Source organism: Lagenorhynchus albirostris, chromosome 20 (assembly GCF_949774975.1).
Source record: "Lagenorhynchus albirostris chromosome 20, mLagAlb1.1, whole genome shotgun sequence".
NCBI lineage: Eukaryota > Metazoa > Chordata > Mammalia > Artiodactyla > Delphinidae > Lagenorhynchus > Lagenorhynchus albirostris.
The window spans coordinates 30,210,644-30,227,228 of NC_083114.1; the positions used below are offsets into that span (position 1 = coordinate 30,210,644).

A 16,585-nucleotide genomic window follows, 5' to 3' on the forward strand; every position below is an offset into this window, starting at 1 on the left:
CACAGCAGCTGCTTCTGAGGTCTGGGGAGCTCTTTGCCAGGCGAAACGGCAGGAAGCCTTGCCTGTGCCAAGGCTCGAGAGAGACAGAGGAAAGAAATGGCACATAAAAGAGGAGGCAAGAGTCCCTGAAAACAAATTGTACAGATTTATTCTGGGGGGCCACCCTCTTCCCATTTGTTAGATGTTTCCAGATTGGAGCCAGGGAAGGAATTTGGGTGGGGAAGGGTAGTGCCCTTTACTGTATGCCAGGCATTTTACATATGCTATCTCATTTCATCCTGCCAGCAGTCCTATGAAGGGAAGGAGACTAACATTTGTTAAGTATCTTACAACGTACCAGGCACTATGCATGCACATCATTAGGTAGGAGTTATCATTCTCATTTTACATATGAGGATAACTGAAGCTCAGAGACATTAAACAGTCTGTCATACCAAAGTAAGTAGTGGAGTCAGAATTGAGGTGGAGTGTGCCTGACCTCAAGGTCCACACTCACCCAAATGTACCACTGTGCTTCCAAGGACAGTTACAGCAAAATCTGATGAGAAAGAACTGGGGATTTGGCTTACCACTTGCAGTGATGCCCAGATGACTTGCTGTGTTCTCATCCCGCACTGTGGATGGGGCCTGCTGCCGCTTCAGGTGCTCTGTCACAACATAGAGCAGAAAGCAACTTATTTCTTCTTTTGCATGTCACATCATCCTCTAGGGCAGTGGTTCTCAAACAGTACTCCTCAGACCAGCAGCCTCAGTATAACCTGAGAACTTGTTAGGTATGCAAATTCTCAGGCCACATCTCAGGCTTACTGAATCAGAAACTCTGGGGGTGGGGATGGTGTAGCAAGCCCTCCAGGTGCTTCTGATGCCTGATGAAGTTTGAGAACCACTGCCTTAGGCATCCAATCCCATGTAACACTAAAAATAAAAGTAAAAATAATGATGATGGGGGCTTCCCTGGTGGCGCAGTGGTTGAGAGTCCACCTGCCGATGCAGGGGACATGGGTTCGTGCCCCGGTCCGGGAGGATCCCACATGTGGAGCGGCTGAGCCGCTGAGCCTGCGCGTCCAGAGCCTGCGCTTTCGGAGCCTGTGCTCCGCAATGGGAGAGGCCACAACAGTGAGAGGCCCGTATACCGCAAAAAAAAAAAAAATGATGATGATAGGTAACACTTGCAGAGCTCTAAGTGGCAGGTACTATTTCTAATTTGCATACATTAATTCAAGATTAATATTCACAATTAATCTTCACAATACCCTATGAGATTGATCACATTGTTGTTATTCTTGTTTAACAGATGAGGAAATTAAGGTAAAGAAAGGTTAAGGAGGGACTTCCCTGGCTGGTGGTCCAGTGGGTAAGACTCCACGCTCCCAATGCAGGGGGCCTGGGTTCAATCCCTGGTCAGTAGAACTAGATCCTGCATGCATGCCGCAGCAAAGATCCCGCGTGCCACAATGAAGACCCAGGGCAGCCAAGATAAATATTTTTTTTAAAAAAAGGAAGGCTAAGGAACTTGCCTAGAATCACACAGATACTAAGAGGTGTAACTGGACTTTGAATTCAGGCAGTCTAGCTCTAAGGCTTATGCTCTTAATCTCTACTTTATATACTCTCTCAAAAAGTTGGTAAATTCAGAGTAGTCCAAATCTTTCCCTATCTCTGTTGGCCTAAAGTACACATTTTTGATCTGGTCTGTAGAGAGACAAAAGGCAAAGAATAAAATTTCCAGTTCCTAACGAATTGATCATTAGACTAAGACAAGCGTCTGCTAAACTCAGTGCAGTGCTTCACGTGTGTTAGGCGCTCAGTTTCCTCAAAGTGCTCCCCAGAGCCCACCAGAGAGACAGCTGGGAGGCAGCCCAGACGGGACCCCTGGGCCCACCGGCCCGGCCCTGTTGTGTGCAGGCACAGGTCTTGCCCTTCTAGCAGGTCAGGAAGCAAGCGCTCCCTGGCAGCCCCTGGGCATCAAGGGGCCCCATAAGGTCATTTAATATAATCTGAAATGTTTAAATCCATTTTTATCTTTGTTAGAGGTAGTCCCTTGTTGATCTTACAAGATTCTAAAGGACCCTCCCCTTTAGGCCCTGGACGGAAGCCTGGAGTTGTGGATGTGTGCCCTTCAAAAGAGTAGGTGTCAGCTCCAGGTCACTCCCCAAAGCTCTCCTGAGAGGAAACAACGAGAGTGATGATAAACAATCAGGTAGGCACACCCGTTATTAGGAGAAACTACTCAGGTGCCCTCTGCCCTTTATCTTTCTGGAAAATTACTGACCCATCTCAAAGTACAAGACATCGCCTAGAAACCTGGCCCAGATAATTCCCATAAGCGAAATGAGGAAGAGTTTCTGCAGAGCACACTGGGGTACAGCAGTGCCAAGAGGCCGGCTGCAGAAACCTGGTGACAGCTGCTGAGATGGGGGTGGGGGTCCACACTGTGACTGCAGAGAGAGGAGAGCAGGATCCAGAGGAAGAGTATCGCTAAGGTCTAACTGCAAAGGAGCCTACAAGTACTGTCCTAAGCCGTGACCAAAAAACAGACGGCACTGAGAATCTACCTGAGCGGGACACGAGGGGCTGACCTCTACTCTCACAAGCAGTAGTTCCATGAGTATGTGAAGGAGAGCAACTGGAGGGGAGGAATTTGCAGGGACCCCTTAGGGGGTTCCAGGGGAGGCAGACTGGTGCCGGGGTGGGAGCCCTAAGAGCCAACAACCCTGTGACCCGCACAACCCTGTGGCACTGGGCGAGGGGTGTGGTGAGGCAAGAAGGGCCTATGACTACAGAAAAGAAAGAAACCGAGGGAGGCTTTGGCAGCTCTGACCGGCTCCACCCAAGTTTGTAAGGCCAACAAGCCAGGGGATAGGGGTTGGGTAGCCTAGACCGTATCTGTCCATTGAGTCATTCAACTCCCTCTTCCTGATGAGACACAAAACCTCAGAGACCCTGAAAATCAAGAGATTCCCCTTAGGAAACTCCCTACTGTTCCCATACCAAGAACTGTACCATCAGAGGTCTGATGAGATGTGCCCTCTGAGAGTGAGGGGCTGGTCAGCCAGGCTGTCACGAAGAGGGCAGTCAGTCCTCCCTGGAGAAGCAAACCACCTGCCCCAAATGTTTCTATCACCATGCTCCATTTACTTTCAGCATCAGCTCAGCTGGGCAGGCCAGCTGATCAGGTATCCCTCAGTCTCTGCCTGAAATGGAAAATTCTGCAGGTATCCCTAAAATTGAGCAGGTATCCCTCAGTCTCTGCCTGAAATGGAAAATTCTGGTCTCATTAGGTCCTGTGCCACTGACTTCCCTGCCCTCAGGAAAGGGATTCATCCACAATGCCAATACCTTTAATATCTCCTGCTAATGGCAAAACAGAAAGCATGGGGTGTTTGGGCCTGAGTTGCCAGACTTCAGTATAGCTGAAGTATGGCTAGTTTGGTTCAAAAAGGAGCTAAGAATTCTTTTAATAAAACAAGTTCATCATAATAAACCACTTGAATGTTGTTATTTCCTCTTAGAATCATTACCGTAGGCCCTTTAAGTAACAAAATGACAACAGACACAGACCAATTATCCTGGCCAGGCTTCAGTAGTAGTCTGAGGCCCATTTTATTGGAAAACTGTCTCTTCCAGAATTCTGTACATTCAATCAAACCTTTATAGGGCCTTCGGTACTAGTGCTCTCACCTGAGACAAAGAACCATATGTGGTCAGTGACCATAAGAAGCAGGGCCATGGAGTATATTCTGCATTGAGCATGCCTTACCGATTTCGTCAAGCAGCTCCTGAGGTGGTGGTGGCAGCTCATCAATGTGATGTTGCGAGATGGCTTCTACTAGTTCTTAAAAAAGATAAAGGAGAAAGTGACTTACTGCCTTCCTAGACCTGAACTAGGTTTTCGAGGCTTCGACGTGGATTTGACTTAGGATTTCTCAATGATGAAACAAGCTAAGATGGGGAGAAAACCTCTTATATTAACGGTCCTAATTGAGACTTCATATGTGAAAGGCTTTACTCTCCCTTTTACTCTAAACCCTTTCCTACATCACACCTCACCTCAGTACCACTTGATCTGTGCCCCTCCCCAAGGATATTTGAGGGAGGTGAGGTATAAATTCTTACTAAGAGGCTGGGGTTCCAATTTGGACCAAGACTGCTGGAGGGATATAGAAGCTCTAGACCCGTCAAAATGAAAAAGTGGGAGGCCTTTCTCTATAGATTATCAGGCCAGGGGATATGGGAGACCATACTTAGGGCCTTCACGTAAGGGCTCCATTATAACATTAACCAAAACCCCTCAGCATAGTTCACAATATCTCTATCCCCCTGAGGGAAATTCTGAGTTGTACCAAAGACACAAGACAATAAGATTAATGGAGCAAAGGCAATTACACCTCAAGAGCTGTTAACGCTCTCATACCCTTTGATCTGGAAATTGTCTTCTAAGACTCTATCCTAAGGAAAAGATTTCTGTACAAAGAGCAAAAGTTGGAAAACAACATAAATCTTCAACATAAGGGCATGGTTAAGCAACATAAGTAGAATGGACTACTATGCAGCCATCACATATATTTATGAATAATTTTTACTGACAAGTAGAAATCCTAAAATATATCATTAAAGAAAAAGAAGCAGGCCAGAGCTGATACACTATATGATCTCAACTATGCTAAGAAAAAGAATATATATATATATATATATATATACAGCCCCCAAATATATATATATATATTCTTTTTTATATATTTGGGGGCTGTGTGTGTATATATATATATATATATATATATATATATATACCAAAATACTACAAGAGGTTAAAAAATGATGGTAGAGGGACTTCCCTGGCAGTCCAGTGGTTAAGACTTCGCGTTCTAATGCAGGGGGTGCAGGTTTAATTCCTGGTTGGGGAGCTAAGATCCCACATGCCTCGAGGCCAAAAAACCAAAACATAAAACAGAAGCCATGTTGTAACAAATTCAATAAAGACTTTAAAAATGGTCCACATCAAAAAAAACTTAAAAAAAAATAATGGTAGAATGGTCGTGGTTTTCTCTTTTAAGCTCGTCTGTATTCTCTAAGTTTTCTATAATGAGCATGTTTTACTTTTATAGTCAGGGGAAATTAGCATTTTTGTTTGAATCTGCTATAGCCATCAAAGAAGAGATGAAGTCTCCCTTAAACTGGTTTACTATTATGAACTTGTATTTTAATATTAAACACAGGGTACCTTTTGGCAGGCTCCTCCTCTGAGTGGCACGGGATGATGTGTCAGGTGCCTTGGCAATGCTGGAGGAACCAGCCCCAGTAAATGCAGGCAATCTTTTCTACAAGTAAGACATAAACATGGTAACCGACACGTGTATTAAGCTAAAAAGGCCTGTTAAGCTCAGTCATTTCCAAGATTAATCTTGTGTATCACTGATGGAAGAAGCTACTTGTTTTGTTGACTGAGTCAAACATTCAAACGTTATCTCCTCTCGGAAGCCTTCCCACCCCCTTTGCCTCCACAGCGCTCAGTTTTTACCTCTGTGTTACATCCTGCCAGTCTTTCTCAACAGGCAGTGAGCTCCTTCAGGGCGCGGACTTTCCTAGTCACTATGCCTAGAAAAGGGCCTGGCATAGTGCCTGGCACTTAGAACCTGCCCCATTAACAGTTTGTTGAACAAGAGCATAAAATTCTTTATTTCCCTACTTCAGAGTGAGACCTTTTGTGAGTCAAATGCCCAGAGAAGATGACAGTCGATTTTTCACTGAGGGCCAAACAAGTAATCAATCTGCCTACAGAAAGGTCAGTCAACAGGTTTTTAATGAGCAGAACCAAGTAAGGAACTTTCAGTTTTCTTGAAGAGACTACACATATGAAGTATGAGGGAGAGAGAGAAAGGAAACCAACAAACAAACAGCACGGGGAGGGGAAGGAAGCAAGGAGAAGGTACCATTAAGTGTTTTTACTGCAGATTATTGGTTCAGGAGTTCAGAAAAGGTAGAGATCAATCGAAACTCTCAGAGAACGAACCAGAGGAGGCGTCAAGAAGGAAGCAGAACTCAAGCCTCCTCTTAGTACGTAAGATATGGTTAGGTAGAAATAACAATGCAGATGAACAATGCATCATAAGCTATCGCAGCGGACGGATCTTTCGAGAAATCGACAAACATTACCTCTGGGGGAAGAAAAAGGGCACAAAAACCCGGATCCATTCTACAATACAGACTCAGAGAGGAGCCCCAGGGAAGCCTGGAGAGGATCCAGCTTATTTCTTGCTTTCTTTGTAAAACAGACACGGAGAAATCTTGGCCTTTTGGATCACTGACGCCTTTGGACTCACTCCAAGAGTGTGCAGCGCAGAGTCAGTATACTTACGAGATTAGTCAGTCTTGAAGGAAGAGTTTCAGAGGAAGTAAGAAGGGAGTCTAGGCTCTTTGCTTTCTCTCGGACAGTTGTAAATTTATCAGACAAAGTTTGAATAGATTCTTGACTCTTCCAGAACGAGGTAGACCCTGTTTTAACCTGAAACGTGATACTTTCAAGACAGTCCTTATACTGACTAGAAGCTGAAGAAATTGACCCTGTTGTAGAAAAGAGGGCAGTTAGTGTCTGAATCCTTTACATTATTTAAAAACAACAAAAAGAAGCCCCCACAAAACTCTATACCTGGAACAGGGATTTTCCAAATTGTCAATAACTGAAATAATCACTGATCACTGATGATAGTCTCTAAACCTGGGAGAGACTACAGGGAGATTATTTGAACCACAAATATACTGGAAAAAAGGACACTAGAGAGAGGATATTTGATGCTGGCTGTATGCAGTTGCAGGACCCAGAGCTATGTATGTTTAAGCACAAGGTACTGTTTTAAGTTACTAACTCTAGAGAATCCAATGTATTTGCACTAAATTCAACAGTGCTTCAAGTACAAAGTAGACTCTGCATTTGCATGTCTCTATTGCTAGAGTTTAAAAATCTCCTTATAGCTGGTTAATCACCACCACCACAGCTACCTGGCCTCCCATGGGATTATCCCCTTCAGCTCTGACCCTAAAGAAACCCCTCTGTACTGTGACAAAACACTGTGGGTCTGCTCCTGCAGCCTGGCTTCCCATAGCCAGTGAGGCAGGGGCTGTTAGTCCCTTTCCCAGAACATCCCCCTGCTAGTTATTACCTGGGCTGAGCGGAGTGCTGACACTAGTAGGTGCGTGGTTTATTTTGGGTGTTTTGCATGAGACTTCCTTAAAAGAACCGCCTTGTTCATAGGAGATACTAGACAGGTCTTGAATGTCTGTCAGTGATCTAAAGAATTAAAAGCACAGAGTAACTGGGAGATGTTTACAAAAATCAAACACTATATTCCTAAGAGGTACTTTTTAAAGATGCTCTTCACAAAAATCTTTATTTGGCAAGTGGCCAAAATCAGAGAATATCTTAGAATATCCATAAGGTATCTATAAGATATGTAAGATATCTTAAAGAGAATATTAGAGAATATCTTAAAAAGAGATACTAACTTTAAACATATCTCAGCAGCTAAAAATAAATTCCATAGGTGAAAGTCTATTTATGTGGCAAACAGATTTAATCTACCTCAAGTATAAACTTCTATTCTTCTTATCACTGTGTTTCCTTGATTAAGATGCTATTACTTTAGATCACTCATCACAACAGTTTTTTGGTGAAAGAAGAAACAGGCTCACATTAAATGTATACATAAAAATGGGAAGAACACAGACTCCTACAAACAAGGAAATACTCTTCCCCTAAAACCAAGACTTTGCACAGAATCCTTAGGCAACTTTTGGTGGCCATACATGTCTTTCTCTTTCATTTCCTTTGGTGACTCCTTTAGTGTCTCCTCTTGTTCGTCTTCAATACTGTAAGAGAGAAAGTGAGAAAACTATGTAAATCCCCTGTCAGCAGAGTGCAATATCGTGGTACCAGGCACCAGTTACTGGCCCAGTGTGAGAGGCAGCTGGAAGGGCACTAAGCTCAAAGTGGAAAGTGAGGGTTCTGATCCTGGCTCTGCTACTGACTAGCCACATGTTCTCAGGGATGTCTGGGTATCTGTTTCCTCTTCAGAGGCTGAATAAATACTCTCTAAGGGTCAGCCCATCTGAAATCAGCCAACGATGCTACTGGCTGAGCAAGCTCCTGAGGAAATCAACAGAGCATGGGAACTTTGCTGTGGATGGATGATGGAGCAAAGGGCACAGCCATGGGGCCTTACCAACTGTGAAACAGCTTCTTGGCATGGAGTATCAGGGGAGGCCAAGAGAGGCTTGTGCCAAAAAATGGCCAGAGAAGAATTCTGAAGACTAACTTGACCTGCTTCTACTTTAACCAACATTTAAGATTCATTTTCAATATTCAAACACAAACTATAAGCCAGATCCCATGCTAAATCCTTCCAAATGTTTCCACATTTTTAATCTTTGCACAGTCCTGTGAGACCAATGGTATAAAGGAAAGAGCATGGATTTTGGATTGAGTTGTGACTATTAATTCTGTTCACTAAATATTTGTTTCTCCTGCTGAGCACAATGTAGGACAGTACTTTCTGGCCCTCCTAATTTACATAAATGGCCATATGACTTGTTTTAACCAGTGAAATGCAAGTGAAAGTGATGTGATTCACTTTGGGGCAGAAACTTTAAAAGCCTAGTGCACAATTCACCATGTTCCCTTTTTTCCTGCCTCAGTAAGAAAGGAAGCACAAAGACGGAGTCTCCCTCAGTGTGGACTTCTGATGGAAGGTAGAGTAGCACAGAACACTCCTGGTGATGGACGTGGAGCACGAGCACAAAATAAGTTTTTGTTGCTTTAAGCCACTAAAATCTGGGGGTTGTGTGTTACATAACATAATCTAGCCTATCCTAATGATATAGCTACTTACTAACTGTACAACCTAAGGAAAAAACCCTCTGCTTTCTGTATTGGCAAAATGAGAGGGTTGTTATATGAATTAGATTTGACAAAACGGAGTACCTGGCATATTGTCACTACTTAGGAAATACTAGCTATCATTATTATAGATAAGGAAACTGAGGTCCAGAAAAGAGAAAGTAAATTGAATGCTATTGTACCAGGCACTTCATCTCTGTTATTAGTTTTTGAATTAATCTTTTTATTTTGAAATAACTGTATGTATATTCACATGCAGTTCTTTTTCTTTTTTTTTTTAATTTATGGCTGCGTTGGGTCTTTGTTGCTGCACTCTGGCTTTCTCTAGTCGCAGCGAGCGGGGGCTACTCTTCCTTGCGGTACACGGGCTTCTCATTGCGGTGGCTTCTCTTGTTGAGGAGCATGGGCTCTAGAGCGCAGGCTCAAGTAGTTGTGGCACACGGGCCTAGTTGCTCCGTGGCATGTGGGATCTTCCCAGACCAGGGCTCGAACCTGTGTCCCCTGCATTGGCAGGCGGATTCTTAACCACTGCACCACCAGGGAAGTCCACATGCAGTTTTAAGAAATACACTTTACCCAGCTTCCCTCAATGGTAACATCTTGCAAATCTATTGAGCAATATCATAACCAAGATATCAACATTGATACAGTCAAGATACAGAACATTTCTACCACAAGGACCCCTCACGTTGCCCTTTTATAGCCATGTCCATTTCCCCCCCACTCCCATCTCTTTCTTAACCCCTAGAAACCACTCATTTAGTCTTTATTTCTACGATTTTATCATTTCAAGAATGGTATAAATGTAGAATCATATAGTAAATAACTTTGCAGGGGTTGCTGTTTCCACTCAGCATAATTCTCTGGAGACTTGTCCCAGTTGCTGCATGTACCAACAGTTCATGCTTTTTTATTGCTGAGGAGCATTCCATGGTATGGATGTAACACAGTCCATTAAACCATTCACTTGTTAGATAACATCTGGGTTTCCAGATTTTGGCTATTATGAATAAAGTTTCTATAAACATTCATGTATGTGTTGGGTTTTTTAAATATTTATTTATTTATTTGTTTGTTTTTTGGCTGCATCGGGTCTTAGTTGCAGCATGCAGGCTCTTCATTGCAGTGTGCGGGCTTCTCTCTAGTTGTGGCATGCGGTTTTTCTCTCTCCAGTCGTGGTGCGCAGGCTCCAGAGCGTATGCGCTCTGTAGTTTGCAGCACGCGGGCTCTCTCGTTGAGGTGCACAAGCTCAGTCATTGTGGCACGTGGGCTTAGTTGCCCCGCCGCATGTGGGATCTTAGTTCCCTGACCAGGTATGGAGCCCATGTTCCCTGCGTTGGAAGGCGGATTCTTTACCACTGGACCACCAGGGAAGTCCCATGTATGTGTTTTCATGTAAACATAATTCTTCATTTCTCTGGGTAAATGCCCAGAAGTCATATTATTACTTTTAATCTCTATGTCAACATTCCCAGTAAGAATTCTTTTCTTTTTTGAATTTAGAATCTTCCATTTATTCAATAGAATTGAAAATATATTATTTAAGAGAGGTGAAAAAATAAAACTCAATGTTGTCTACAGAAACTTTCCTTAACCAGATGGAATTTCTCTTTCTCATTTGTAAAAGTAAAAAAAAACAAAGTAGCTTTTTCTTTCAAAAGTAGTATGCACCCATGGTGGAACATTCCAACAGCAAAGAAGGTTATAAGAATAAAAGAAAAACCTCTGGACTCTCTCTCTAGAGTTAACCACTGTATAGACTTCCAGAAATGTCGACACACTACAAGGATTATAGGTATCTCCCTTCCCTCTCATTTTTACACAGATGGTATTAAATTACATACACTGTTGTGCATTTTTTTCAATTAACAATATGTCCAGTGATGATTCTTATTGCTATTTTACAAATGGGGAGCTAGAAGAGAGGGGTTGAGAAATTTGACCAAGTTAGAAAAGCAGAGTCAGGATCTGAATACAGATAACAACTTTTCACGACGCCTCACAATTCTGCTGAACAAGTCCTCACAAAGCTAAGCTGCCCAAAGCTTACTGTTATAACATGGTGGCTATTATATTTGAAGAAGAGCAACATGTAAATATGGGGCATTACCATCAAATAACATTACTTCTTTGAGTCTGAAACTGTGAATAAAATAATAGCATAGGGGGCTTCCCTGGTGGCGCAGTGGTTGAGAGTCCGCCTGCCGATGCAGGGGACGCGGGTTCGTGCCCCAGTCCGGGAAGATCCCACATGCCGCGGAGCAGCTGGGCCCATGAGCCATGGCCACCGAGCCTGCGCGTCCGGAGCCTGTGCTCCGCAACGGGAGAGGCCGCAGTAGTGAGAGGCCCGCGTACCGCAAAAAAAGTAAAAATAAAAAAAATAATAATAGCATATACCTTTGTATAGGTTGGAGTTGAGACCTGGTCAAAATTTCAGCTTTCTTTCCAAGGTTTTTTCTCATTTGGAACTTTTCTTCACCTGAAAGAATAAAGTACATGCATTTTTTAGTGAATTTTTGCCAACCCAGATGATTACTTTCATTCTCGAGAATTTTCCTTGGTCTGATCCAGAATAAGAAATAATCTACATAAACAGAGTGCTTCCTAGTTGGGTTTGGAGTGAGCACTGTAGAAGAGGTTTTTGCTCTGAAAGTTTATTTCCCTTGCTCAGAGGGGAGAACTATATTCTGACTCTCAGAATACAATCAAGCCATTTACTGGCCTTTCAGTTATAACTGCACAGTTATTTCTGGAGACAAATGTTGTTTTGTCTTTTCAGGAAGGCAAACTGACCTGGTTCCTGTCAACAGACACCAGGGGGCGTTGAAACCAAGAACTGTTTGTTCACTAAAGATTCCAAATAGAAAAGACCACTAAGAGCAACTAAGAGCAACTAAGCCCCTGCACCACAACTAGTGAGCCCCCGTGCCACAACTACGGAAGCCCACACGCCTAGAGCCCGTGCTCCGCAACAAGAGAAGCCACTGCAATAAGAAGCCCGTGCACCACAAGGAAGAGTAGCCCCTGCTCGCCACAACTAGAGAAAAGCCTGCGTGCAGCAACAAAGACCCAGTGCAGCCAAAAATAAATAAAATTAAATAAATAAATGAAAATTTTAAGAAAATGAAAAGAAAAGACCAATGTTCTGGGCATTCCCAGAACATTAACTGTGTCTCTTGGACACCAAACACCACTTAATGAGTGGGGATGGGGTCTTGAGTACTAAGGAGCTAATTCAACTGTCTTCTGTTCTCGTTGGCCTCAAGCATCTGAAGTCACTCCTCCCCAGCTCTTAGTAAGGCCTCTGGACACACGGGGCCAGTATCCATTTTCCTTTCCACCATTACATAGCTCTGGTTTATAGAGAAGAGGACAGACAGACCAGCCTGCCCCGCTGGCAAATGCTCATGATCCGCCTGCCATTCTTTAGGTCCAGGAGGTAGTCTGGTAGGCAATGGGAGGCCCACTATAAAAGTGCCACCTTCAGCAGAAGCCAAGCTACTCTGAAACCCCACCAGTGGAGAAGCCTAGGGGTTCTTCTTCTTTCCACCCCTTTTCAAATGCCTAGAAAGCGTAAACACCTGGAAAGCATAAATGAATTCCTAATAAGCACAATTTAGACCTGGAGGGGAATTTAGAGATTTTAGAGTGTAACTTTCTCCTTTACTTTACATGGAGGGAAAGTGGGGCCCTCAGGTGGAGTGACATGCCCAAGGTAATGCACAAAAAAAATCAGTGGCAGAACTGGGCTTGGAACCCAGCATGTATGCAACTTTTATCCCTGTTGTATTGCCTGGTATGGAGAGGATATATTGATATATCAGAGCCCTAGTGAAAAAGGGGGAGGAGAAGGGCTAAAAGGAGGAAACAGAGTAGAAATCAGAGGCTTCTACATGTACTTTAGATGTTTGTATCCAACTAGCCCTGGTTTTCTGACCTGCCTGCCCCATAACTTCTCTATCCTACTCAACTCTCTTCCAAACACTAGTGAAGTGGCCATGTACAGGTCAGGCTCACACAGAAAGTGATCATGGGCAGAGGCTCCACAGAAAGAGCTGGGTGGCCAGAGACCCAGGTTTGGGAACTTTAAATACATATTGTCCTGAGAATTTAACTGTTCATCTAAAAGCTTACAGCTTCTTAAAATGCTTGTGCCTGTGACGGGGGCCTGCATCAGGTTAGAGATGGCAGCTGGAGTATGCAGCAGGAGGAAGGGAGTATGGTCGGAACCTAAACCCACCCAGCCTGGGTTCAGACTGTTGAGACACGACCCTGGACCGAGCTACATGGCTTGGTAGGTGGGTAACCCTGGTTTTAAAAATGGATGGTTGCATACCTTAAAAGAGCAAAAGTGCACAATTTTTAAAATGCCTGTATCAGAACCTGTGGTTCACTTATATCTTGTCTTGTGTCACACCCCAGCTGCTGATCCAAGGTTAATTTACCATGTAACGGGAAGCAGTCGCTAAGTTATAGAGAACCCAAGGCCTCCCAAGGGAAGGACGCTACATTCACTGTACTGTTGGCTATTATTAACCCTTTGCTAAGATGCCAAGCAACCAAAGGAAAATGATGGTGGAACTCTGCCTTTTGGGGAAGAGAAGGACATGGAAACCTAGTTCTGGTTGTCGCTGTGTCAATAACTAGCTGTGTGGCCTAGGTCAACCCCTCAGGTCAGCTCAGCAAAGATAACTGAACATCTGCTATGTGCCACAAAAGAGCCTGAAATCTAGGGAAAGAGACTACAGGGGGAAAGTAGAAGCAGCAACTGCTATAACGTATGCTATAAGAATGCAAGGGGAGGTATAAATAACATGATGTATGGATGTCATGAGACTAGTGAGGGGCAGGGGAAATCACTGAGCCTAAGTTTTCTCATCTGTAAAATGAAAGGCCTGGAAGGTTATTTCTAAGGACCTTTCCAGCTCTAAACATGTGTGATCTGACAGAAAGTAAAGATGAGGGACTCTCAAAGGAATCTGCCCTGAGGGCTTATTACCAGAGGCTTGAGGTCGGGCACAAGCATGTTGTATTCCTTCAAAGTCTTCTTCAATGGGACTTGAGGTCTGCAAAAGAATGAAAGAGCAAAGAAAGGAGGGTCACTGGAGGCAGACATATCATCAGAAGGTGGAGAGAGAATTTCTTGATGTTCTTAAACCTTGAAAATCTTCATAAGGTTCCTACATCTTCTATAGAAAAAGAACAAACCTTCATCACAGACATTAAGCACTTATTTGTACTATGTGTTCTTCCTCAACAAGCCCTCCCCCACCTCCCATTCTGAGGTGGAATCGGGTGACTTTTCCCTTCATCATCCCCTCCTCACCACAACCTTCCAACAAAGATGTTTTGATTCCTGGGAGCTTTATCAGAAAAGCCAAAGAAGGTAGGAAAAACGGCCCAGACTGCAAAGCTACTCTATGGGGTGACAAGTCAGAACACTGGTTCCTTTGAGGGGAGGCAGGGAGTGGGAGGAAACACAAGGAGGTCTTTTGGGGGATCAAGAATGGTCTATTTCTTGATTTGGGTGCTGGCTACATGAGTGTGTTCAGCATGTAAAATTTCATGAGCTGTACACTAAAGACGTGTGTAGTCTTCTCCGTTATACTTTTTATATACATCTACATGTTACATGTATATACATATGTATGTTACATGTATATACATATGTATGTATATATACTTTATACATTTCTATTAAAGATTTTCTTAATGTCCCAGTCCACCGTAAAACCAAGAATGTTTAAAGGATTAGTAATGGAAAATTGCTCTAATTGAGTTTTCAGAAGCGCCAACAAGTGGAAACTACGCGTTTTGATGCATCACTGAATTCTTCTTGTCAGTCAAATGTTGTGACTGACATGTACAATCCTCTCTTTCCTCTTCCGTACCTTCCATATTGGTAAAAGAACCCCAAAAAGTGGCAGGTTAGGGGACAGGTGAGGTAAAAATAACATAAGTAAATAAGAGAATCCAATAAGTTTCATTTTATAAATGAAAATACTCTGTACAAACAGGTTCTTGCAAAAGCTAAGCAGATCCCAGAGAAAGCCCTGTGTACTGGACAGCCTCACATTCACTGCTGACACTGTGACTCTCTTCCTGGCTCTCTTACCACTAAATCTGGCCAGGCCAGGGCTAATTCCCTACATCTGCGTTTGCCAGTTCTTCACACAGAGGAATAACAGCAGGCTGCCTTCTCTTCCCTTCAGGAAGGATGTGTGCATTGGGTAACGTGAAGGAAAGTGTTTTGAAAAAAGAAGTACAAAGTGCTGTACAAATGCAGGAGCCACAATTTTGGGAGAAATTGCTTATGACCTTCATTATCAAAAATCTTATTTTTCACGTGTTTTTTCAAAACACACAAAAACACTGATAAATTGACATTATATACTTTTGTAAGCTATTTTTCTTAATAAAAATAATTTTAAAGGAATAAGGCAACAGAAAAGCTGAAGATGTACTTTATCCTGAACTGTAAATTTTTACCTCTAGGGGCTTCCCTGGTGGTGCAGTGGTTGAGAATATGCCTGCCAATGCAAGGGACACAAGTTCAAGCCCTGGTCCGGGAAGATCCCACATGCCATGGAGCAGCTAAGCCCGTGCACCACAGCTACTGAGCCTGCGCTCAAGAGCCCGCAAGCCACAACTACTGAAGCCCTCACGCCTAGAGCCCGTGCTCCGCAACAAGAGAAGCCACCGCAATGAGAAGCCTGCGCACCACAATGAAGAGTAGCCCCTGCTCACCTCAACTAGAGAAAGCGCACGCACAGTAACGAAGACCCAATGCAGCCAAAAATAAAAAACAAACAAATAAATAAATTTATTAAAAAAAAAATTTTTACCTCTAGAGCCAAGTTTTCTTGAGCAGTTGAGGAGTAAAAATATTCATGGTCTGCAGTTAAAACTTCATCTGTTATGTCTTCAGAAGACTCTGGTGAACAAGTTGGTTGCACGGACTGATCCTATTAATAAGGTAGGAAATCACTTTTAAGTTGGTGTTTATTGTAAACAAATCCCTTTACAGCTGGATGCAGTGTTAATGATGGGGTATCAAAAATTACTCTGTGGTCGGGGTGACACTCTCTGAGACCTTCCTGCCTACTTGCACCTCTGGCCCTCCTTCCCCACTGTGAGCTGTGAACCCCCTGGAGCAAATGTGACAAATGACAGTCCTGAATCTCAACATCCTTACCTGCACAGTGGAAGTGGGGGGAGGCTGGGTGACCTTTTTGCTCTAAAATTCACAGGAAGAAAAAAGTCCCTAGACAACTCAAGCTGGGGACTGAATTTAAACACCCTGATCCTCAAGAGCCTAGATACAGTCCATGTGTTGGCATTGTCCTCCAGGCTGAGGCTGCTCAGAACTGGGACTCCCTCAGGTATTCCCGTTTAAAGTCAAGTGAAGAAGCATGACTTTGGGGCTTCCCTGGTGGTGCAGTGGTTAAGAATCCGCCTGCCAATGCAGGGGACACAGGTTCGAGCCCTGGTCCAGGAAGATCCCACATGCCGCGGAGCAACTAAGCCCATGTGCCACAACTACTGAGCCTGCACTCTAGAGCCCGTGAGCCACAACTACTGAGCCTGCATGCCTGGAGCCTGTGCTCCACAACAAGAGAAGCCACTGCAATGAGAAGCCTGCGCACCGCAACGAAGAGTAGCCCCCGCTCTCCGCAACTAGAAAAAGCCCGCGTG

General features: G+C 43.7%; 1 protein-coding gene across 8 annotated transcripts in view; it reads right to left on the bottom strand.

The window, feature by feature from the left end:
* TEX14 (testis expressed 14, intercellular bridge forming factor) overlaps nt 1-16,585 on the bottom strand; it is a 56,958-nt gene that overhangs the window by 8,304 nt on the left and 32,069 nt on the right. For all 8 annotated transcript variants that reach the window (XR_009537534.1, XR_009537533.1, XM_060134016.1 and 5 more), the window contains 9 exons: nt 15,736-15,855; nt 13,890-13,956; nt 11,288-11,369; nt 7,801-7,863; nt 7,158-7,285; nt 6,356-6,561; nt 5,222-5,318; nt 3,761-3,835; nt 570-647 (listed from right to left, as the gene is read on the bottom strand). Coding sequence is in view for 6 of the 8 variants with exons in the window: in XM_060134016.1 (XP_059989999.1) it covers nt 570-647; nt 3,761-3,835; nt 5,222-5,318; nt 6,356-6,561; nt 7,158-7,285; nt 7,801-7,863; nt 11,288-11,369; nt 13,890-13,956; nt 15,736-15,855 (916 nt within the window). In the remaining 2 variants the exon portion in view is untranslated. The remainder of the gene's footprint in view (nt 1-569; nt 648-3,760; nt 3,836-5,221; nt 5,319-6,355; nt 6,562-7,157; nt 7,286-7,800; nt 7,864-11,287; nt 11,370-13,889; nt 13,957-15,735; nt 15,856-16,585) is intronic.